The 26,472-nt window shown below is 29.0% G+C and overlaps 1 protein-coding gene and 1 long non-coding RNA gene across 2 annotated transcripts; one reads left to right on the top strand and one right to left on the bottom strand.

Moving 5' to 3' along the window:
- Positions 1-11,438: 11,438 nt before the first annotated feature.
- On the bottom strand, positions 11,439-22,912 carry LOC122268848 (uncharacterized). Its single transcript, XR_006224715.2, has 3 exons — positions 22,774-22,912; positions 16,307-16,560; positions 11,439-11,797 (listed from the first exon to the last, which is right to left on the bottom strand). It is a non-coding gene; the product is annotated as an uncharacterized lncRNA (long non-coding RNA).
- LOC107443424 (noggin-like) lies at positions 11,704-25,788 on the top strand. The gene is made up of 4 exons (XM_016057279.3): positions 11,704-11,840; positions 16,216-16,613; positions 20,680-20,962; positions 24,458-25,788. Exons 2-3 carry the CDS (start codon positions 16,219-16,221, stop codon positions 20,948-20,950), a joined length of 666 nt encoding a protein of 221 aa, XP_015912765.1. The 5' UTR covers positions 11,704-11,840; positions 16,216-16,218; the 3' UTR covers positions 20,951-20,962; positions 24,458-25,788.
- Positions 25,789-26,472: the final 684 nt, after the last annotated feature.

The following is a 26,472-nucleotide window of genomic DNA, read 5'->3' on the forward strand; positions in this document are numbered from 1 at the left end:
TGAAATAACAATCAATACATCAAACATATTTTAAAAACATCTGCAAGAAAACCATCCATTACATTTCAGAATTTTAAATGCAAACAGTCAAAGGGAATCCCATTCTAGAATTCAAACAAATTACTTGCAATAATTTTTTTTGAATTAGCTTTTATTGAGCAATGAACTACGACTTAAAAAAATATTTTCCACATCGATTATTTTTTAATATTATATTACAAAGTTGTCTAAATTTGGCTATTTAAGCTAAAAATAGGCAAATTTGAAAGCTTAGTAGACGGTTCTCAATTTAATAAAAACTATCATATTCTATACTCATGAATTTATACAATGTAAAATAAACATCAAAGCGGAAGTAGTAAAAAATAAACAGTTCTTGTTTCCATAACAAGCATTTTAGAAAACCACTGTTTGAGTCTTGAGAAAACCACTGATTGAATGGCTATACTTCGTGTGACATTTCTTGAGATATAAAAATTCAACAGAGTCTTATACCGATTTATTAGAAGTTTAAAATACAAATTCGTCGAAAAAGAGATTCTTTTTTCTTCAGAGTAAGTATTTTTAATCCCTCAAATCAGAAATTAGAAGAGTTTTGCCATGCAAAAGTAAAAATCTAATCATCTTGTAAAGCAAAAATCTAAATTTTAAATCATGTTTAGGATATGTATTTTATTTATTTGGATCATATTTTATTTTGCACAAAATGAAAAATTTTTTTGTCCAAAAATATTGTAAATCTTTTTAAAAAATTTAAAATGCAAAATTTAAAAATATAAAAATTACAAACCACTATGCTTAGAAATTTTAATTTATAATAAAAACAGAATGCGTTCTTATATAGTGCCTCGCAAACTCATATTCCCAAAATACCTTTTTTTATCGTTCTTTGATAAATTACTTATGTAAATAAAAAAAAATTTAAACAGAAAGAGGTGAGAATTTTCCACTGCAAGTCATTTTGCATTTAAATCGATAACTAAAAACGGACCCCCAAATCATATAATGTATTATACTACTGTACCAAAGAAAATAATTAAAGACAAATTAGGGGCCTCACAATAGGGCACAATATGATTCCATTGAAAAAGCGTGAGAAAGTACTTAAAGCTCGTTATAAGTCGGACACCCAGATATGGAGTGGCCGTTAAGGCTAAGTGATAAGAAGCAAGAAATTGCTAAGTCTCAAGGATCCGGCATTTGAAACCCGGTCATGGCAAATGCTTAAGAATTATATTTAAAAAAAATAAATGTTATTTTTTTTAAAAAATTTATTTTATAATAGTGTAAGGTTAAGAAATTTTTCTTTCACTTAAGTTTTTTTTTCTTTTTTTTCGAAGTGCGAATAATAACGGTAAAATGGAGAAATTGTTGCTCAGATACAGTACATATAAATTGCCCCATATTTCTCCTTAAGTTAAACTAAAATTTTCATACTCGACCAGATATTATGTTATTATATTATGTAGATTATGTTATAATACACTACCGAACCAAAGGAAATAATTATAGACAAATTTGGGAGCCCACCAGTGACCGATCAAAATAAATTCAGCCCCAAGTCCCACCAAATTTTCCGGGTCCCTAACAAAATATTTTGAAATTAAATTTCTGAAGAGTAGTTCTAACAATAAAAAAAATCTATCGAACTGCATGATTCAAGAGAAACATTTTAAGAAATTTTGAAAGCAGACAATTGGAGATTATTTTTCTGAGAAAAGTTCATGCATATATATTGAAGCGAAATATAAAACAACAAAACAATGTTGTATCGAAATAAAAATAGTTTAGTGATCACAAACAATTTAAATCAGTGATTTTTGCTAAAAGTCACTGATTAGTAGAATAATTTTTTATTATAAGCTTAAATTATTTTTTTATTTAGTACTTAAACCAACACAAAGCTAGCCGACTTTTCATTAGATTTAACGATAAGTTCAGCATGGATGCTAAGATATTAAGGTTATTAATTACAGTTTTTATTAAAAACTACACACAAAAATATCCAAAACACCCAAAATCATAGCTACTCACAGAAAATTAAAAACACATTTAAATAATACTTTATCTAAATATAACACTTTCTAAAAATTAAAACTCATATTCAGTGCATTCACTTAAACTGTTAAAGTAAAAATTGAAACAATTCAAATTCAGCTGCACATTCGAATTTGATTAGTGCAATGTTTACACGAATCTGGTTTATCACAATATAAGGAAAATTTGAAATAAAAAAATGCATTTGGGAAAAACTGTTCTTTTCAGTATTTGAAAAAAATTGTAATATTGTTCACATTTTATTGATTTTTGAGACCCCCCTCAGATAGTGTGGACCCTAGGCCCGTGCCTATTGGGCCTAGGCGATAATCAGGTCCTGGGGCCCACTGTGTGGCACACTTTGCTTTTATAGAAAAAGAGCGAACATTTCTTAAAGCTTTTTATAAGACTGACAGCCAGGTGTGGTGTGAGCGTTAGAGCTAAGTGCAAGTATGGTTATGATGGAAAATGCAATTTTATACAAATATTTTTTTAATTAAAGAACTTTTAAGTTCATAATCTCTGCAAAACAAAGATATCTTGTGCAGTCCTACTACAGCTAGTCACTGATATAAATATTTTTACAGTATAAACACTGATATAAATATTTTTAAGTTATATGATATTGAAAATCATATTGTGGGTATTCATTTATTATTCACAGATATACACATGCATAACTGTATATATTATGCACATGCTTCAAACTATTACGATTTTTAAAATCAAGTAAAATCAAATCTGACCTAATAATAATTTATTAACTATTAAATAATTATAATTTCCTGAAATATTCTTCGATTTTTATTTTGAGAAAAAAATTAGCATGGGTGACAGCTATGTTATGTACAAATCTTGCAACAAAGCAAATAGACAAATTTATCAACAGTTTTTTTTTTTAATTTAAAAGTTTTTAAAGCCCTTAACAGTTTTGTTAACTAATTGCTTAAGATTTTAACCTTTAATTTTTCAATTTGAATATTATTGTAAATATATGTTTTTTTTTTTTTTAAATATTTTATCAATGTTTCTTACTAGTCAACTATATTCTATCCTTGGTTTCATTTTAAGATAGTAATAATTATGTGTTCTTTGTATGAGAATTGTTGCTTACATATTTAGAGTTAATTTGTTATAATTAAAAGTTTATTTAAAAGATATAGATAGAAATATGAATTAAAAATAAATATTAATTTTGTCTTACACTATTAACTATCAATGCTAAGAAAAGGGAGGATGTTGTCAACGGATTCCAGATATCTGGCTCAAAGTCAGGCCAGATATCCAATACTCGGTAGCCGGCCAGCTGTCAACGGATTCTAGATATCCGGTTCAAAGTCAGGCGAGATATCCAGTAATTGGTAGCCGGCCAGTTTAAGATCAGTTGCATCCTTATTGTTATGATATTTTAAAATTACCTAGATAATTAAAGGTTCTTTTTCAAATTGTTATTTTACTTCGTAAATCAAAATGAAGTATAAAGTATTAGAGAGTAAAACTATCTTAAGTAAAAACTTAAGATTAAAAAGATCGTTAAACCAAGTGAATTGAGGCTTTTAACACTTATACGCAAATTATTTTTTAATTTATCTTGTTGTTTCAGGCGAGATAAAAGTATGTTAATGAAAAACTTATTTAAAACAGATGATATCAACATTGTACATATCATATGCCTAAGAAATAATTATACTTTACTAAGAAATAACTATAAGAAATAATTGTAATAATTTTCTAAGAAATAATTATATATAGTTTGCAAAACTAAGGCAAACAACGTTAAGGAGCAGAAAAATATAAAATACAGACAGCTGTTTCGGATGCTCAAAGGGCAGAAAGAGCAACATCTTTCTGTTGCACTGATGAAGGTTGCCCTTTGAGCATCCGAAACAGCTGTCTGTATTTTATATTTTTGTGTTCTTTAACGTTGTTTGCCTCAGTTTTGTATTTTAGCACAAAGGTCGACCACTTATGTATTTATATATAGTTTGGTCAAATAAAAAGTATTTTTTTCTCTCCATTTATAGAATTGTTTTCCATTTGAAAGGATTAAAGCAAATGTTTCAGTTGATCCATAATAAAAATTTTTTTTCAAAAATCAATGAAATGTTTTATTTTTGTCCATCGAACACATTTTTTCAATATTGCTAATATTTATTGAAAATAGTTAATGTGTAATATATTTCACAGCAATTTTATTTGTTTATTTATTTATTTTACTTATTTTTGAACTAGAGAGAAACTGTTTTTTTACTACTGTTAAGCTTCTAATTTCCTAAATTAATAATTAATTATTCTTCCTGAAACAATTTTTCTTTATAAACTTCACACTAGAAAGACGGATAAAGTCAAATTGACCCATCTCTTTTTTTTTGTTGTTGCTCTATAATTCTAAATATAACTTACCGAAAACGTGAGTATTTCTGACTTTCCATAGTTAGATCTAATTTAATTGCTCGGGTAATCATTCATGCGTTAGCTTTATGGAAGCATATATAGAGAACCACAGAGGCCAGAGTGATCACCTTGGTATTTTGGTAGGTATTCCAGAACCCCAGCTACTTTTGAATAAAAGGTACCCCAGTTTCATTAAAAATAACAAGAGTATTTTCTGCACATACTCATTATTTATTGCAAAAAATATATATATTAGGAAACTAAGAATATATCTAATTGAAAATACAGTGCTCAGTTTAAAAAAATTATTTCTGATAAAACACCATAGAATTTCGATGACCAGGCCTATAATATGTTTTTAATGAATAGTTTTAGAAATTTTGATATGCGATCTACACATAGTCTGGGAAAGGTCATACTGACCCCTTCAGTCTTTCTAAGTTATGGAATAACTAGGTATTCTAGAAAATAACGGATTTCATACTTTAACGGTAACATATATACATAATAGGAAATTTTTATTTATTCTTTCGACTTCGTTTTACAATTAAATTATGAATGTTATCTGACTTTAAATGTAGGATAAAGCTTTATGTAAGTAAGGGCCTGAAAAATAATTAAGAATCTCAAGTTTTAATTTTGCTTGGGTCAAGACTGTTCAACCTTCTAATATTGAAATAGGTAGAATCAACTTGTTTTGACGAACTATTATAAAAGAATATAAGAGGAATATAATAACAAAACTTCTATGTAACCATAGCTGACCTTGACATAGTATTCTATACAAAAAAAAGATCTATATATATTTCAAATGTAAATTGGGCTAACATTAAGAATGGCTCGTGATGAAAAGTTTTCGTTTACAATATACTTAGTGGTTTACCATAATGAAAATAGCAATATATATTGGTTTTTCACGTACCATCAACTAAATCGACATGTGGTAATAGCTAGTCTTGACGGTACAATCAAGAATTAGGATGATTGCTTATGGAATGTAAAAACGGAAATAAGTAGAATATGCTGGTTTGTGATAGTGTTTTGTTGTAACATGAAGTAAAGTTGGTTTAGTTCATGTTGGTCGAACATAAATAGTTCCAATTCTTAGCATGAGGTCTGTCTTGATGGTACCATCAAAAAATAAAATGATTTTTGATACAATATTAAGTGGGATACCATTAAAATATGATTCTATTTGATGGACTGCTTTTGTTGGGCTTTCAAACAAGACCATCAACCCATGTTGGTCCAACATGAAGTGTTTCTGATTCCTAACATGGGGTGATGGTCAGTCTTGATGGCACTGTGGGAAGAGTCGTTATCGACAATGTCATCCTTCATCTATGAAAAGGCACCCCAACATAAAATCGAGTTAATTTGTCTTATATACTAGTGTACAAGAATTTTATATTTGTCGTGGTAGATACACTACAGTACTCCTCTACCAGAATTATAGCTGTGATAGAATTCGATGAATGGATACCACTATTTGATTCATTGCTGTTTTGTGAAAGGCCGGGAGGGCTGTATTAAGATCACCGTACTTTGGTGAGCTGCTCATGAGAGCTGTATTAAGTTCACGGTCGTGGTCGCTCCTGTGTTGCCTTTAGCAGTCGAGTGTATACGTTGTACGTGATCGAGCCTGAGTAGCAACAGCGCGAGGAGATGGATAATGTCGCAGTTACAAGTAACAAGTCAACTATTCAATGTGGACCATCCACGGAAGTAGGCGTGTTCAGATCGAAGTGGGCGTTACTGTATAGATAGGCGTGTTTATATGGAAGTGAGAGTTCCTGTCGAGGTAGGCACGTTCAACATCACGTCCAAATGTCACCAATGTGGGAAGAGTCGTTAGCGACAATGTTAACCTTTATCAATAAAAAGGTACTCCGATATAGATTCGAGTTAACTTGTCTTATATACTAGTGAATCGTAACCAAAGAAATTGTTGCTCATATACTGTACAAATAAATGGCCCCATATCTCCCCTTAATATAAAGTTTTAATTTTCAAACTCTACCAGATATTATGTTATAACATGTTATATTACAGTTCTAAAGGCAATAATTATAGACAAATTAGGTGCCCCACAATGTGGCCCAATATAATTCCATTGGAAAAGCGGAAAAAGACGAGAAAGTACTTAAAACCTGTAATAAATCTATCAGCCAGGTGTGATGTGGCCGTTAGGGTTAAGTGATAAGAAGCAACAAATTACTAGTCCTCTATGATCCGGGGTTCTAATCCCGATCATGGTCAATATTTAAAAATAATATTTAATATGTATGTTTTTTTAATTTAGTTTACAATATTGTAACGTAAATAATTTTCTTTAACATAAAATTATTTTTTTCCATTTCTAAGTGAGTATAATAGCTTTAAAATTTAAAAAAAAATTAGAAATTGCTGCTAATATACCAGAAAGCATGTAATCTAACGGGAACCTTGTGTTGGAATTTTCTTTTTATTGTCCCGTAAATGTTTGTACTAAAAACCTTTTTTCAATGACTCAAAATTATTTCAGTTTCAAAACTTTCATCCTTAAAGGATAAAAAATTTTCTTTTAAAGCTTTTTTTTAAAAAAGAAATTGTCACTTAAGTAAAATGGTCACTTAGCTCCATAATGACGTCACACTAGCGATAGGATCAAATTGTATTGTCCATTAAAATTTCATGACAAGGTGGATTTCATCTGAGCACGCAAGAAGTTGAGAAAATAGGACTAGGGTAATGTGTGTAGAAAAGAGCAGATTGTCATAGATCTAGTCTTAAGATTAGAAGGCTTACACGTACGTAAACCACACAAAAATCCTTTTTGGGTTTACATTAAAAGATTTCTGCTGTGTGAAAATAAACTTTATTTTGCTATTGGGTACTGTACATATAAATGGCCTCATATAATTTGTCTATACATCTTGATATTTATTGCTTGTTCATAATTTTTGACCATTATCGTATCCACGACATATCGCTTAAAATATTTTACCTATCGTTATTGCGATAATTGTAAAATAACGACATGCCGCCCGAATATAGAGACCAAGTGTTTTTCTTACTTCGTTCATGAGTTGCAGTGGTTTAGGAACAGAGCAATAATACCTTCTAGGGTTGCAAATGTTTAGACAAACTAACATTTTATTGATTAGCTTTAGTATTGCCAAAAATGTAAAATTTGAAAAAAAAGTCACTTTGAATTCTGTTATTTTTAAGTGGATATAATTGTTCTTTAAGATTTCAAAACAGAAATTTAATATAGTCTTCTATGCATCTTGGCATTTTTTTTTCAAATTGAATTTTCAGAAATATTATAATAAATACAATTGTAAGAATGAGTTTTTGATTTTGAATATGCTTATATGATATTTTTTAGTATCACATACATTTTCGGTTCTTTTAAAACATTTTTATTCAGTTAACAACTTTTACATTGAATCTTAGAAACATTTAAATCGTTTTCATATGTAATATAACTTACTGAAAATTCCTATACTGTTGTCTAACTACTGTCAGTTGTAATTGACAAATCTATAGCTAATCTAAACCACATGGCATTACTTTTAATAGAAATTAATATCATGCTCAGGAAAAAAAATATTTTTTTTTAATATATAAGAATTTGTATATTATGTCCCGTAGAAGAAACTATTTTTGTAAACCTGTAAATGTGTTGCCATTTTTTACAGAGCTCTTACAAAACGAGAAATCTGTTCTCACAGTTATCTGTTAGTTTAATGTTACCTCATTTTACGAGCATCAATAAAGCTGGGAATAAAAATAGATATTAGTGTAATTTATTCATTAGTGTAATAATTTTCATGAAATATGGCACAGATCTTCCAATTACGATGCTATCACAAATATGTATCATTTCCTTTACCAGTTACTTTCAACTGCAAATTTCAGCCATTAAAACAGAGTGATTCATAATCAATACTGTGAAATTTGAATTTAAAAATTTTTTCAGTTGATTCATTGGTAAAAAGTTTTTCTAGTTGGATCAGTTTTATCTAGTGTTTTAAATATAGTTTTCACTTTTTATTCTTCACGTGTTCTGAAATACTTTAAAAGTTTTTAACGTTTAAACCTTTTTCTCAAAACTCTGAAATATGAATAAAAACTAAATGTTCAAAATATTCTATGCTTCTCAGTTTTAGGTATATCAAAAATTTCTGTATCAATGTTGTGAAATTTAGATAAATTTTTTTAAGTGTTTTAATTAGGGTCTACGCTTTTCACTCAAGTTTTTGAATGTTTTAAATATCGTTTACAACTTTTCCTTTTATTTGCGTTCTGAAATATTTTAAGATTTTCAATTCTTCTTTTTACAAAAATCAAAAGCTTCTTCTACATCAATACCTTAAAATTAGAATCCTATTTTTCTTTTAAAAAAATTACGCAGAACATTATGTATCCTGCAAAAAATTTTTTTTAAAAAATGGGAGCTGAGCATGTGAACCTATAAGGACCTGTTTTAGAACTCAAAAATCATTCTATAAAACATTTTTATTCAATAAACTTTTCGCCGTGTCTTTTTTATAATAACACTTTAATATAATACTTTAAGTTAGAAAAGGAAATGGATTTTATAGGTACAAGACAAAAGAAAAAAAAAGAGCCCATTTTTAGTATCAATTTTAAATTTCAGTCTTAAACTTTTGCTGTGAAATGAAGATTCATAAACTTAATTTTTGGGAAGTAAACTATCAAATGGTAACGCTAATTGGTTAGTGAGTGCAGACGATATTTTAAGTTATGAAATTAGACACGAAAACGTACTTTCTCTCAATAAATACACTTTTTTTCGAGGGGTTTGGATTTCTGACTCTCAAAATACAGAGGGTAACTGCAATCGGGAAAAAATGGTAGTTTGGCCAGGAGAGCGGTCGAGAGTTTTGGGCCCCATAATGTTAATTTTACTTTCCGCCGTATCTTGACAGCCTTTTAAGTAAAATGATAAACAATTTGCACACAGTCATCAAATTTGCTTATTCAAATATAATTTCATGCAAAAATTACTTTTTTATTATTTGATTTAATAATAATTGAAAACAGTTTGGATTGTGAAGTATACAAATTTTATATAGCTTTAAGGAGTGTAATTTTATGTGTCTAAATACAAAAATTGTAGGAAATTGGTTGATTTGTTTTGCGAAATGAAATTTTAATTGCAAGGACTTCTTGAAATTCGATTCTTCATAAACTGTTTGACCGATTTCGTTCAAATTTTGTATTTTGTTACATAAAATTATATTCTTTAAAATTATATAAAAATAATAAAATAATATGATATTATTAAAAATTGAAATGGCAAAAGAAAAAAAAGAAACTTTCTCCGCAATGTTAAAGTATGTGAAAACCCAATATTCAAATTTTCTATTTTTTCTCAGAAATCTTGTTATAAATTTTTTGATCCAAAAAATTTCGTTTTTCGTCTTTCTTTTAAGACTTTTAACGATTTAAGTTGGAAAAAGGAGTTAAATTTTGTAAGACACAATTTTTTTTAAAAAAAACTTGCACTTTTGGAATTAATTTCAAATTTTGTTGTGGAATGAAAAAAGAAAATACATAAACTTAATTTTTGAGATAGAAATTATAAAATTATCCGTATTATGTAAAACACTTGTACGAAAGTGGATATAAAATAGATGAAATTTCTTTTCACCTTTTGGCATAAAGCAAAGCAGATAAACGCTGTTTCATTATTTCATATTTTAAGTTAATTTTTCTAACTAATATTTTGCCGTAAGTTAAATTTTATTTCGAGATAAATTTTCTTTATGTTAAATTTATTGTAATTTAAATAATGCTTACGACGCCCGGTGGCTGAGTGGTAGCGCTTTGCCCTTCAGTGCCACAGATCCTGGGTTCGATCCTCGGGCCGGGCAAGGTTGATTCAGCCTTTCATCCCTTCAGTGGGGCGACAAATGAGTACCAAGCTTGCTTGTAAACTAAGCACTGGGGGTTTCGCGTTCGGCTGACCACCTAATCGGAACATCTGCTCCTGCACCCCAGAGCCCAAGGTCAAGAAAACTGAGATGGGCACAGTAGGCCTTGGCCCAGTATGGCTGTCGAGCCACTGAGTTTTAGTTTAGTTGAGTTTAAATGATGCTTAATAATCTAAGAACGGTGTAGACATTTTATAAACCATTTATTTTAAACTTTAATCTTTAATAAAGTATACAAATCTAAACGGAAGTAATAAATCGAATGAACGCAGTAAAGCTCGAGCAATGAAGCAATTCGAAGGGAACTGCGAAAGCATTTCTGGGGATTGGCGAACGTTAGCGAGCAGAGGGAGGAGTCCCCTAGTTCTATTTCATTCGAATTAGTTCCATCAAAATATCTATAGTAATTTAAAGCCCTATTTATTTTGTCATAGAAAATTTACTTACAAAGGAAAAACACTTTTTAAGAAATTTCTCCCGTTATGTATGTGATGACTCAGTATTCAATAAATAAGCTCCTTAACATAAAAAATAATAAATAACAAAATAATAGAGAAGAAAGAAAAATCATAAACGCAGCTTTTTAGCCTTTGCATAAGTTAGAAATCATTGATATAAATAAATTCGTTATACAAAAAATTTCTTAATGCGTCTTTTTTATCAATAATTAACGCTTTAAAATTTAAAAAAAAAAAAAAACCGAAAAGTGCTTTGTGGGCAAACGATTAAAAAAAAAAGTGAGTATTTGGAATCTTTTTCTAATTAAAGTTTTTAAACTTTTGTTTTAGAATGAAAAAAATTTACATAGCCCAGTTATTTAGAAACAAATTATTCTATAGGAATAATAAAATATAATAATTTGTTTCTACTAAATGAAAGATTTGCAAAATAAAATGTAAGTTATGTAGAATTTAGAAGATAAATTCATAAATTTACTTATTAAATATATGAATTGCGTGTTTTCACAAACTTTAATATTAAATGGCGAAGAGCTTTAATTGGATGAACATTAAAATAAAAAATTTAGCTTGTTCAGAATGAAAAATTCAAAAGTTAAAAAACTAAGTTTCATGCGAGCAGATACGATAGTTTTATTGGCACAGAATTTCACAATAGGAAGGATTTTATACAATTAATTTATTCTCGATCAGATTCCCCTATTTCTTTTCAGGGTTGCGACCTCTCAAAACCCCGGGGATCGAGGGATTTACGAAAAAAAAAGCAGAAGGGGGGTCGTGGAAATGGGTGGGCGTCCGTCGTCTGTCTCCTGATCGGTGGGTCCCATAGTCTAGACTCGTCGTCGGCGTGGTCCAACCTCTCCGCGGTACCTTCGAAAATATTATCTTCATCTTCAGCATCCTTGCAAGATCCTCTCTCAAGGCATCCTTTTTACTCTTAAGCATCATTTTTCTCATCTTCTACTAAAAGAGAAAAAGAACATAATTGAAATTGCACCGACGGAAAGTAAGTTGCATGCTTTTAAAACTGGAATGAGATTTCAATTTATGTTCGATTGCGTCATTTTAATTGGCAGGTATTTATTTAGATATATATTTTTCTGTTAAGGTGTTTTGTTTTTTAACTATTTAATATTGAAATATTAGTTGCAAAAAAATGTACAGGTCTTTAAAGTTTGCAAGTTGAAACCTTAGTTTCCGAAAATTAAAAGTTTTAAAATTTTTAATTTTAAAAGCAAAAGAAAATTTAAAGGAACTAAAAACAGTAAAAAAAAGTGCAAAATCTATTGTTTGGCTTTTATTTATAATTAATTTCCAAAATGTTTGCACTCTTAGGAAATGTTAAGAAACTTATTTAAATATAAAAGACTATAAAAAAAAATTAAAACTAAACAATATTTTACAGAGGATCTTTTAGAAGAAAAAACGTCTTACGTGTAAAACAATTTTTTAATTCATTTAGAAAAGGAGAAATACTTTGCTCTATGATACTTAGTTGCAAATAAACTACTTAAATTTTTTTTATTTTCTCGAAACAGCTGTAAACAATTGAACAATATTTTTTAAAGCGAGATTTATTTGAAAATAAGATTTAGTTCAATAGATCTCAAGTTATTATTCATCTTCTTTTATTTCATTTGTTTACTTTTCTACATCAAAGACAATTCAAGAACTATATTTTCAATACCACTGAGATGTTTTTTTTTCTTCTTTTTTTTTAGTAATGAAACTTTTGCAATAGTTTGAGTGTTCCTTTCGATTACCTTTTGTTTACTTCCTAAATAAAAAAAAATTATAATCAAGCAAAACTAAGCTTCGAAATAAAAATAAAAGACGTAATGAATTAAAAATAATTTTTTTTAATTAAAACTTACATTTCTAAGGTAAACAAAATCAATGAAATATAGGCAAGAGCAAATCTGTTAGCTAGATAATTTTAAAATAAATTGACCACACTAAATTGACCAGTAAATTGACCACAAAATTTGTATAATTAAAAATTTAATTATACAAATTAATATTAGTTCAATAATATTAGTTCAATTGTATCAACTTTATGTGAGTCATAATTCAAATCAATAATTGTAATATTTAGTAACACTACACTCTTAAAAAGTTGTAGTCACGTGGAACCTCAAAATCGGAACCGTAAACCATAATATGCAGCAAATTTTCTGCAATTTTGATGAGGTATTTAATTTCCGTTCATTTTGAACCATAATACCGTGCATCTAAGTTTAATATGTACGATAATATGGATCAACTTTATATTTTATTATGGTTGCTATAATTGCTAATGCAACCAATATTATGCTATAACGTGGTTATAGTTCGTTATGGTTGTAAGAGTGTTGAATTAGTTGTTTGTCATAGACAATAGAAAATATTTAAACAACTCTATATTACAAAAATCCAAGGCCGACTTTGTTTTAGGTGTTCAATTTGTTATTGCATTTTGCTTTGATGCGCAGAAACTAAAAGACTTAGAAATGTACAGTTACGATTGGAAATATTATAAAAAGATGTAAAAATAAAAAAAACAACTTCTAATATTCGTTATTTAGTTCAAGAATTAAAAAATACAATAAAACTAGACCCCAAAAGTTAGCTTTTAAACTTGTAGTAAAAAATACCATGCAGACCAAAAAAATACAACTTCATTGTTGAAATTTGACTAGCTGAAAGGACCATTTTCATTTATGAATTTTATGCAAGTTTCTTCTGAAATTCCAATTAGTCGAGAGTTATTGCAATTTTTAATTCATTTTTGCAATTTTCTGCAATTTTGTTTTTATAACTATCATTTACTATCCATCACTGAATGAAAGTTTATTTATCTCACTTATGATATTTATTTCACAAACTTTTACGATAAGTTTATATCGTTAAATTGTTGAATAATAACTGAAGAGCGAGTTTAGATGTTGTCAGATATAAATCTCAACATTAATGTTGAGATTTATATCAGACTAAGTTTTTATGACTAAGTTATCTGACTAAGTTTATATCTGACTAAGTTAATGTTAAGTTTTTCAAAATATGAAAAACTTAATTTAAGTGATAAAGTTGTTGAATGATAACTAAAGAACGAGTTTATATGTTGTCAGATATAATTATTAACGTTAATGTTAAAATATTTAAACATATGAAAAAAACTTAATTTAAGTGATTAAATTGCTGAAAAATAGCTAAAGAGCGAGTTTAGTTGTTGTTAGATATAAATCAGAACATTAATGTTAAAATGTTTATAAGCATCAGAAAACTTTACTTAAGTTATTAAATTATTGAACAGTAACTAAAGAGCGAGTTTAGATGTTGTTAGATATAAATCTTAACATTAATGTTAAAATTTTTAAAAATTTAAAAAACTTAATTTAGGTGATGTAAAAACTGTTTCCCTTTCGAGCGACTAAAATGATATATCGTAATCGTTATGTATCGTCAACCAGTAAAATAACTTCTGAATTATTTTTTCTTATTGTTGCTACACAATTATTTTACTTATTCTTATTGTTCTTATTGAATTATTTTCTCTTATTGTCCCGTAATCCTAAATTTAAAGGATTTGTTCTTTTTTTTTCTTCCCAAATACAGTTGATTTTTTCCAATCCAGGTAATCATTCATTTCATTGCGATTAATAAAATGTTCCTGTATACAGTAATAAAAAAAATCAAATTAACAAAATAATTTTAGATTATCTAAAAAAAAAACCCATCGGTTTTTAAGGGAAAATCAACGATGAATGCGAACCAAACACGGAGATTGGTGAATGGAGTGAGCAAGGAATGAAGTTTCCCTGTTTTCTAATTTTTTTTTTGATATCTATATATATATTTATTGGAATTAAGTTAAGATAAATTTCCTTGTGACAGAAGGCATGGAGATGAGATAAAGACAAAGCATAAAAGAGAGAAGATAAAGAAATTTTGGAACGTCTTAAATCATAATATTGTTCAAATTTGCTGGCATTGATGCTGTTGTTGTTTCGATTGCTTACTTACCATGCCAGCAAGTCTTCTTGGGAAACCAAGAGAATTTAAGGCAAAGAGTGCGTTTCTTGTTTTTCAGTGGCTCCATCTATGGCCAAAAATACGATTTCAGCCATACGCACATCTCAAGGCCCGTTTTATAGAGCGGTCTCATTCATCGTAATTTTGACCTGAACCAGAGAACGATCTATCTCCAATTCAGTACCCCCAGAAGTATAATTTTTTATGGGAACTAGGAGGAATTTGTGACCCCCGCAGTCACTAGTCGCCATTTAGTATACGGGCTTTCTTCGGCTGGTGAGAGAATCGAACTCTTATTCTAACCAACAATCCCACATCCTATCAACCAGGCTATCCCGGCCAGCTGATATTTTATCACAGTGTTGAACCACATTATAGTGACAATGAATTTTTCTTAAGTTTGATTACACGATAATATTGCTCAACTTAAACTGAAACATGGTTTAATTCAACACTTTAATAAGATTGTTGCAAGCTTTTCTGAAATTATGGTTCTTGCTACCGATTTTATAGTTCAAGTATTGGACGCTTTCCTTGTTGGACGAGCAATATTGAATTTTTTTTGAACGAAAGTTACGTTTTAAAATTAAAACAAAAAATAATAAGTGCTCTCTGTACATAAAAAAAATTATTTTTTGCTCCTCAAAAATAGTTATATTATACAGGGAGTAAAAAAGTTTGGTCAAATTACCATACTATATTGTAATAATGCTTCTATTAAAAAAATTTAAAAAAAAGAAAGAAAAAGAACAGCATAATTTTAGCTATCAAAACTAAAATGTACAGTATTTAAACCATTCATTTGGTTTTATGCCGAGCTCTAAGGTTATCCTTAAAAATTTACCGAATTTTACCACACTTAACAAATTTTATCTCACATCATGCAACCTTATTTTATTGCTAATTTTACCAAAATCATCAATCAATATCTGTAAAAATTACCGAGTTTTTTGTTCTTTCCACAGAGCCAGAAACGCAGTAAATTTTACTACATTTTGGTAGTTTTGATCATACGCTTCTTAGGTTTAGGCTTTTCAAAAAAATGAACATTTTGCTAAAAATTGAATAGCTGCTCTCAAACATTAGCTAATTTTAAGAAGAACAATGTGGCGTTGAAAATTTCAACACAGCGTGCAAGCTATGCTGTAATATCGCTAAAATGTGCTGTAAACTTATAAGTTATCATTGAACTATAAAACCTTTCAAGTTAATCTTTTCAAATTTGATAACACAATAATGTGGTTCAATTTGAGCAGAAAAGTAGCTAAAATTAAGCACTTTACTGGGGTTAGAGTAAGTTTAGCTTGAGTATTTAATGTTTTAAAATCTACGCTTATATTTGGCAATAAATTCTTTTTTCTCCTTTACAGATCATGAAATCAATTACCATCAGTCTCCTATTTACTTTCCTCCCATTTTCGAACAGTTTCGGAGGAAGAATTACTGCTTCAGATCTCTTACCTGTATTAGGGCTTGTTGAGCCGGAGGGAAATCTTTATGATCCAAAACCTAGTGATCTAGATGTCTACAATCTACGGAGGATACTTGGCAGTTCATTCGATTCTGAAGTCATGAGTACTCAACAACCAACAGCTGCTCGTCTACATCCGAATGGAACTGTGAAATTGAGCATAAAGAAAACCCGATCGGGTCATTTGGTACCAGTTGGCATTCCACCCCGTCATATCAAACGGTTGCATCTTCACACCATGAAACTAGGAGAAGGCAAAAGAGTTAGTTTAAAAATGGGAAACAAGATGAGAAGAAGGTCAGTATTGAGTTATTATCACACTACTCAAAATATAGCAATAAAGGCAACTATTTTTAATGAAGTAAAGTATTTCAGCAACAGCCCATTAAGGACCATTATACCACATTTACACAAGTCCCGACATCAAACTCATGACGTCAAAAGACGAACGAAAACCTGATTTTTTACCTCGATTTTCTTAGCCTGCATTCAGGCAAATATTGCCGGCTGAAGTCAGGCCGGAATTCAAGCACGCGATGATTGGCTCTTTGCGTGATGCGGTTGTTTTTCGCTAATCCTTGCAAGGTGGGGTTTTTTACATCAAGGTTGATAAACCTTTTTAAGCCTTTTTCAGACTTGTAGCATCAGAAGAGTGCTTTAAGACGCATTTTTTTAGTTCTCGTGTATATAGGGTGTAAGGGTCACCGAAGTTAAGACTTCACTATTTCGTGAAAAATGGCATGATTGTAGTAATTTGGTCAGCATTGCCCAGTAAGCAACTTTTCTTCCTAGATAAGGTGGTACCCATCAATCTGGAATTATGTAGGCTTTAGGCCTACTTAGGCTTTAAGCCGAAGTATCGAATCCCAGTCCTTTAGGATGACAGCTTAGTGCCTTAAACAGAGTGCGAGCATAGCTCAATTGATATTGATGTCTTAAGATAACAACTATCATCACTTTTATAATCTGTCCTATTAATTGGAATATAATCTTCATCAAACTCAGTGCTTGCAATTTATGTTCAGAAAATTTGTTGTTTTAATCATTAATCTAGCAAGATAATTACTTTTTTTCCTGTTGTAAATTATCTCTAGAAAAATATGAGAAAAGTTCTCCTTTTCGGACGTTAACTACACGTGTTTAAAATTTAAAAAAGGCATTTATTCTAACTTTTATAAACAATTGACTTTCATTTAATTAATCAAAAACTTGTCAACTCAATAAAAATAATCCCATTTGCAAATAAAAATACATTATTGAGATTTTGTGCAGTTAAGTTTTTAATTCAATTGAATGAATATTGTCGGATCAATCGAGTCTGCAAACATAAGAAAGTTATCGTAAGAAAACGTTATTCAAATTTACCAAAACTTTTTGGTGGCATGGAGCCCTCCGAGCTTTAGATCGACGGGTACCAACTTGTCTGAGACGAAAAGGTTTAATTTCGATTTGCATTGCTGATATTAGTGCCATCACCATGCTGTTGGTTACTAAGAGACACAACCTCCATGATCCCATAGGATGACAACACGAAATATTTAACCCAACAAAGATACTTAAAAAAATTTATTGTGGTGTTTCTCTTTAAATTTTTAATTATTAACATTAATATCAAATGTAATGCAGTAATAAATTCAATCTCAAGGTTATATTTAGAAAGCTGATTTTTACGAAACAAAAATTCCAGTTTATAATCTAGCACCAGAAAAAAATCAAAAGCTAACTGTGAACTAAAAATAAAAGGGCGAATTAAAAATAAAACGACGAAAAATTATTTAGTTTTGTATTACAATATCGTTATTTTAAACCCTAATAAGGTGAAAATTGACTTCAACTTTAGAATGATGCTAAATTAAGTCATTTTTTCGTTCTAATTTATACCATGATTTCATAAATAAGATTGGTTCCACTAAGCACTATATTATGGTTCAAGATTCTCCCACAGTGCTCGAAGGCAAAGAGTNTCGGTATTTTAAACCCTAATAAGGTGAAAATTGACTTCAACTTTAGAATGATGCTAAATTAAGTCATTTTTTCGTTCCAATTTATACCATGATTTCATAAATAAGATTGGTTCCACTAAGCACTATATTAAAGTTGTAGAAAATTTGAACTATATTATGGTTCAAGATTCTCCCACAGTGCTCGAATGTTACTTTATTTATTTACAAAACATTAACAGAGCTATTGCCTTTCGATTCTGCCCTATCTGTCTATCAATTCTTATTATATATATATTATTTGTACAGACAAATAAACTTCAGAAAATCGATTAGGTAAAAAAATCGCATGGTTTTGACACATGTAGATTTTTTTCCTAATAACATATTAAAAGCTTCCGTCGATTGAGGAAAAAAGCTTTTTTTACCACTGTCATTTCGTTTTTTTTCTTCATAAATACCACAAAATTAATGAGTTCCGGAAAGAAAAGTTTAATGTTCAAAATGAATGATAGAAAGCGTTTAATAAAAACTCTTTAATGTTTATATTTGGAATAAAATGATATAAAAAGCGATGGAAAGGTAGCGAGGGAATATAATAGTTTTCCCTAAAATCTCAAAATATGGGCTTTAATAAAAACAACATTAAATACACACACTTTTCACACAAGAAATACATTGGATGCTTTTCTGTGAGATTAATGGTTTATTAATTTAATTACCCTTTTTCATTGCTCTATTTTTCCCAAAATACTAATCGAACAAAGCAATGGGAGATTCAGAAGGTCTAATAAGTGATTAACACGCAAGTAAACTGCCAAAATTTTAAAATTCAACTTTTAAACTTTCTTCAATGGCTTCAAAATAATTTTTTTTAAGAAATTTTATTTTTACATTAAATAGAAAAAATGGAATTTTCAAGAAATGTGAAACAGAATTAAAATAATATTAAACAAAGTAAGAGCACAGATGAAAAAAATAATAAAAAATTGTACATAATTCTAACAAAACGTGATAGTTACTTACAAAACAAAACATCTAATGCGTAAAAAAAAATCAAAAAAAACTTTCCGTAATTCAGTAGTAAAATGTGAAAGTTAATATGAATTTTGAGAATTTATATGTAAAGCAGGGTATCGTATTTATGTGGTATTTGCTGAAAAAATTACTATAAACACTTTATATTTGATAACTATTAATTGATAATAAATATTCGAATTAATTTTTTAAAATCAAATTAAGATTTAAAAGACTAACTGCATTTTGTTTAGAGATGTTGTAGATGAGTATAATGTTAATGAAAGGCTCACATTTGAATTTAAATTATTAACACGATTATTAAAAAATTGAAACAACAAAATGTTTTTTAAATAAAATTGATTAAAAAATATTGTGAAATACTTCCAATAACTTTATTTATAATTTCATGATTATTTACATGAAATTATCGATAACGTACGAATTATTTTTGTTGAATATTTTCGAATGTATTTTGTAAATCATAAGGAGGATACAAGAGTTTGTAGAGTAGATTTTTTTCAGAGATATTAAAAATAATGGAGCGAAGGAGCAAGAGGGGAATGGGTTTTGTTCTGTAAAAAAACATTTCCTTTTAAAATTTGTATTTTAATTACATTATTTTTTCATAAACAAAATTAATTATTTTTATTTAATTTTTAATTGGTAGATTTGAGTCTTTATGCAAACATGCTACTTGATATCAACTTAAAAAATTATAAAAACCCTTATTCCCTCGATACCCTTTCCTAGATACTCCAATAGATTTTCTATGTACCCTTTTATCAAAGGAATTTTTAAGAGTGCAAATGCTAAATGATAATTAGTTTATGGTTAATAATTGCAATAAATATAAGAATCATTTACTTTAGAAAGAAAAGGTAACATTCTTGAATCAAATTCTAACAAGAATCGTTACAGTCACAAATATTTGCTTAAAAATTTTCAATGCAAAATGAACAGAATGACTGACATTTGCATGATTAAATTGGAAATGCAATATAGCAGTAATATAGCGGTAAAACAATATATAATTGAAATTTAGATTAAAAAAGTTCATAATTTTTTTATCGTATAATTAAAATTAAAGTAAATATAGTAGTGCATATTAAGTCTAGTTAACTCCGCAAACTTCAAACGACGATTGATGGAAGATGGGTGGAGAAGTAGGCAAGAGACGGTTTTTCCAGCTCCATCTGGGTTAAAAATACAAAACGAATTTCTTCTCTAGCGTATCTCTTATGCTTACGGTCCTACTGGAATATTAAATAAAAATTGTAAGTGTGATTCGATGCAATAAAATCCGTAAAAGGACTTCTATCTGTTTTTTAGAAACTTTTTCACACAAAATGAAAATAAAAAATAGAAACTGCTAGTATTCTTTTGCATTTTTTTTCTCCTTCTAGATTTCGAGACTTGATTTGGTTACAAAGCCATTGCCCCTTATTGCAAAAGTGGCGAGATTTGGGTCCTCGATTTTGGCCAAGATGGTTCTTAGAGAATTCTTGTGCGTCTCGTCCTACATGTTCTTTTCCCAAAGGAATGATATGTAAGCCTTACAAGTCTGTCAATAAAGTTCTCCTACGGTGGCATTGTCAGAATTGGGAAATGAAGAAAAATTGCAATTGGCTGAAAGTTCAATATCCTTTAGTTACTGAGTGCCGGTGTGGCTGTTAAAAACATGTAATGGTACGTAATTAATATAATCAACTCTTTTTCCTCACTACCCTTTAAGGCTATTTTTGAAGCTCTTTCTAAAAAAAAGTGACAGAAAGGAAGCAAAATAGAAAAAGAAATGAATCAAAAAATGGCTTAGCTGGAGTATCTTAAATTTGGAACAAAACTGTATTTATTATTTTACAGAGAAGAAGTGATTAGCCTTAGATACAGACAAATATTTTGTACATTTAAAAAAATGCCAATGTGGCAATATTTTTTTCCTTACTCAAAATTCATTGAAATAAATTAATAATTCTCAATTTTTGCAAATTTTAAGAACCTAAGCACAATATTATATGGTAATTATTTTAAAAATTCCAAAAAACTAAGTTAGAATTTTTTTTCTTCTGAAAACTGCAGTTTATTATTATATTACTTATTATGTCTTATACCCTTGGTTATTTTTATAAAAACCATGGAGGAAGTTCATTAGAGATGCACAAAACTTAATATGTTGTTAATTCACAACAACTATGATAAAAACTGTTTATTACGCGCTTCAAAGCATTATGTTATCTTTAAGACACAACTTTCGAAGAACAACATAACACTTTTAAAATGTGTAAAAACTTTAAGAATTTCAGTAATTAGTACGAACAAATAAGCAAATTTAAGTAATTACAATAATTAAATAATTTTAAAATTTTAAGAGAATGTTACACGATTTAACTAATCCTATCATGAAAATAGTGTGTGCAAAATACAGTTTAAGTTTGTTTCATTTATCTCGTTTTATGCAATATTTAAAAAATAAATGGCAAAAAAGGTTTAAGAAAAGGTTGAATACTTCCTAATAATTTCAAACTAAAATAGTTTGAAAATAAAGAGTAAAAAACAAAAGCAATTCATAAGATTTTAGATATTTTATTTCAATTTCAAAATATTTATCTCAGAAAATTAGACTGTTTCTATTTAATATTAAAATAAAAAAAATTATATGTCATTGAGGGACATTTCAGGCATTCTCTGGAGTAAAAACGTTACTTTGTATATTCAAGTAATTTCAAATATCGTTTTTTGTCTGTTATCACGTAAAAATAAGATTAAAAAAAACATGTTAGATCTGCCTTTTGGAATATTTCAAAAATTCTACTGGAATTCTAACACCCTTTTTAAGATATGAAGGCGATTAACAATGATTAAAGAAAAAGAAATTACTTATATAAAGCATAATTTGAAAGATTTCCGTACTTTTTGGAATTCAAACTCAAATTTTGCTTAAATTTAAAATTACGAATTAAAAAGAATTGAATACTCGCAGATAAAATTTTTAATAAAATACTCATCATAATAAGATGACACAGATAAAATACTCATCATAAATACTCGTATGAACATCATATAGCAAAACGAGTTGATGAAAGATTTTGAGACATTGTACGTATATTTAAGTATTTCGATAATTTACTAGTAATCATTAGTAGTCAAACCGTTAGTCTACATCATCTCCTTATTGAATCCTTTCAACTAAAATATTTTGCTGCCGCAATTTTTTGCAATGTGTTCATAACTAATTTTTTTTTACATAATTTATTAATTTTATAATATAATGAAAATTTGATGATGAAAATTGTGCTTTAATTAAAAAATGAAATTTAAATCTTGTCTACGCCTGTTTTTACTCATTTCTAATGTTAGTATAGCATATACTTTACCGAAACACAATATAAAAAAATTTAAATATCAAATTTCTGTAAACTTTTGTGGCAGAATTATGAAATATAGCAGTAAAAAATTTTTAAATGTCAAAGGATAGTTTAAATTTAAAGGTCATTGCTTACCTTATTTTTTTGAAGGAAAGAGTCTTAACTGGAGGGATTATTCAAAGAAGAATCACCATCTAAGGATGAGATTCGTTTCTGTTTACGATCTTAGATGATTATGAAGAAAATCCAAGCAAATGCATGTTATAAAGCTCACACCCACGCATTTTATTTATGAGTCACGTGATGTAGATAACGACTGGCAGACAGTTTTTAGGGGCTTGGGTTGAATGCGGCATTTTAAAAGATAGTTTAGTTTCGTTCTACATTTATTTAAATCTAGGCTGTATAAAGCAAATTTGACAGTATTATTCAAAATACTTTATCTTAATATTTTAAAGTATTTTAAAATTTTAATTTCAGCCGTTAAGAGTGAAATCTGAAAATATAAACATTTTTAAATAGATATTATATATAAAATATTTAAAGAGTTTTCTTATTTTATCAACAAAAAATAATAATTAGTGTAATTTAAAATATAATATTTGGTCTCTTCTCAACTATTTTCAATGGTTTTACTATTTACATGCAGATTTGCACATGTAAACAAAACAAAAAAAAAAGGGAAGAATTATACCCTGTTACATATTAGTTATTATTTTACATTCGAACAGTTATAACAAAACTTAAATTCGTCCTGAAACAACACTGTACTGTGAATAGGTTAAGAATTATAATAATAGGAATGTATTATAGTTATATCTAACAAATATATTAGCTATTTATAATTTATTGAAGCGAAGTATACCCGTTAAAGTCTACTTCTTTCACTAAATCAAAGTTCGAAATTGTATTTTACCTACATTTAAGTAAATTCTTAATAATATCAGAAATGGTACTGTTGTTGCATTGTTTCAACAAAATATTATTTTGTCGCAATTGAGTACTTCCACTTCAAGAAGAAGACCTCCCATACCCCCACCCATATGACCCATGACGTCTGCATAAGCTAGTCTGTAACAGCAAAATGGCGTATTAAAGTAGAGCTAGGTCTCTCTATTTAGGTTAGAATGTTAGTTAACGAACATCGAATTAGTTGAAATATAATTCTTTCTCGTCTACTTCTTTTATTTAACTTAGATTCATTATTTGTTTATGTATTTTATTATAACCGTGATATATTTTTGTTTAGTGTACCTGGCAACTTCAATGCGTAATTAGATAGTTTATGTTCCACATGGCTTCATGCCTGTCTTTCTGTAAAGTCTCTGTATAAATATGTAGAAATATGTAGGGAAAGAATTTAAATCTTTGAGAAATAATCTTAGAGAAAGAATTCAGAATGTGTCACCTAAGCGAATTGGTACTTGATGAGCTTGGCTTTCTCAAAATAGAATGAAAAGAACAGTTTATAACGTAAACAAATGCCACGTTTCAACAACCAATCAGGATCGAGATACCCAAACTGTGTCACTTGAACGTATCCAATTGGATATCTGCAAGCGATTTCATCGTGGCATTTGCCGATTCAGAAACCAATCAGGTTTGACACACACGCGTGATGCCGCTTACAGGAATTTAATTAAATCTAATTTAAAATGGTTTAAGCATAATCACTTCACTTCTTTTCCAGCGGCAGGTGCCCAGTTCACATTATGAGTACTGATTTAGGTGTCTAATTGTGATTTGTGAATTACTTTATCAACAGAAAAAAAAATTATTTTATATTAAATTTTAGTGAATGTTGACTTTTCTTTTTCAGATTGTCAAATAAAATTCTACTTGTCAATGAATGTACGCTTCATATGCAAATAGCCTGCATCAAAGCATGCTTTAGCTATTTGTGAGAAGCCAGCCAGCCGCTGAGGAGAGAACGTAACTGGAAATGACGATGGAAATTTGACGATAATGATTGCTTCAGTGTTCTCTGCCAATAGCCTCATAGCATCAATGTTAACTTAGATAACTTTTTACAAGCGCGGAAAAAAAATGTTAAGTTTTTATTTGCTTAACGTAAAAAAAATTTCATTAATAGTTTTTATGAAATTGCATACAAAATAAATACTTCCAACTCTATTATATTTAAACATGCTGTTTTAAGTGGAAAATGCTTTTTGGCACTACTGATAACTTTTGGCATTCATTAAAGTTTGCTACATCAAATGAAAAAAAAATATTTTTTAGGTTTTACTATTTATTATGAATTTATACGGTTTATTCCAATAAATGTTTAGCCTCATAATGATTGTAAATTCATGATTGCAAATATATTGCCGTTTTTGTACAGTGATTAATCACGTGTAAGCGCACAATCTGAATAATGTATGTGTCTATTATATTGAAAAACTAGAAAAAATGTCGATTTCCAAAAAATGATCGATACATTGAAAAGAAAAATAATTAAAGAAAAATAAAAGGATATGAAAATTCATGATTGCTGCGTTCCTCGTAAGAAACCAGATAATTTATTCTTACCATATTTCAAAATTACTCACAGAAGTTCATCAACAGATGGGACTCTTGGCCATAAAATATCGTGAAAATAATCACCATTTCCAACAACTATATGTTTTAGTCTGAAGACAAAAATATCAGAAGGAGTAATAGACAGTGTAGCAGAAAACATTGTCTTATATTTTTTCGAACTAACAGCGCAATCTGTTGGTAAATATTGTAACTAAATTTAAAGTTTGTTGAGAATAAATAATCTAATTTCCTAAACATAATGTAGAAAACCGTGCAATTCAACTTCTTTTTATTTTTCTTTAATCAATTTTTCATATTGTCGGTTATCTTTCGGACATCTGATATAAATTTATTTTGTAAGAAAAAAAATATTAGAATAGCAACTGAATTATTTTATGTATTAGTGCAAACGCTTTTATACGGAAAATCATTTAATATAGCTTTAATAGACAGAAAGTAGATACTATTTCAGATATGATAACAGAGTGATCATGAAATCTCAACTATTACAGATAATGTAATAATTTTGGTTCACAAATGAAAAAGTATGAATGGATTTTTTAACAGAGAAATAAATTTTGAGAAATGAGTAAACTGTGTTTGAAATAAAATTTTGTGCTATCAAAAGATTGTGAATTGTATAATTTCCTATGCTGACAAATTGAATAATGTTCAAAAGTTTTTGATGCCAGTTGCTCTCAGTAGTATGTATGGAAAGCACTGTGTAATGTTTTTTTTTTTCAATCTGAGAGAATTGAGCCGCGAGGGCTCAGGGAATGGAGCACCCCTTTTTCCAAAGAGGTGATCCGGGTTCGAATACCAGTCGATACGAATTCCGCATCCGGCTTGCACCCATCACAGTGCTGACGTGAAATATCCTCAGCGGTAGACGGGTCATGGGTTAGAGTTCCCTTGTCGTCAGGCTAACCATGGGAAGTTCTCGTGGATCTTCCTCTCCATATAACACAAATGCGGGTTAGCTCCATCAAAAAGTCCTCCACAAAAGCAAATTTCTCCCAATACTCGGTCCAGGAGCTCCCTTGTCTTCTCGATGGAGTTCAAAATTACAAGGCTACGGAGTTGAACATTAGTAGTTGTTAATCCATAAAACTGGGTCGGCTGTTCAACGACGGTTATAAAATAAAAAATAAAAATCTGAGAGGACTGAATATGCAAGTGAAAGAAGTCATTTTTTTATATTTTGAACATTATTCTGTAGTATTTTATTAGTTTCGATGGCGTGGCGGTAAAGGAAAACAGGACTGATTTAAGTAACAATTATTCAAAATTTTAATAGCAATTACCCGATGA

This window comes from Parasteatoda tepidariorum, chromosome 3, assembly GCF_043381705.1.
Source record: "Parasteatoda tepidariorum isolate YZ-2023 chromosome 3, CAS_Ptep_4.0, whole genome shotgun sequence".
Taxonomy (NCBI): Eukaryota; Metazoa; Arthropoda; class Arachnida; order Araneae; family Theridiidae; genus Parasteatoda; species Parasteatoda tepidariorum.

Excerpts from the sequence above, each read along its gene's own strand:
- LOC107443424 (XM_016057279.3), top strand. The coding sequence starts at position 16,219 with ATGAAATCAATTACCATCAGTCTCCTATTTACTTTCCTCCCATTTTCG. Across the intron at positions 16,614-20,679 it reads GGAAACAAGATGAGAAGAAG|ATTTCGAGACTTGATTTGGT; the intron begins GTCAGTATTGAG and ends TTCTCCTTCTAG.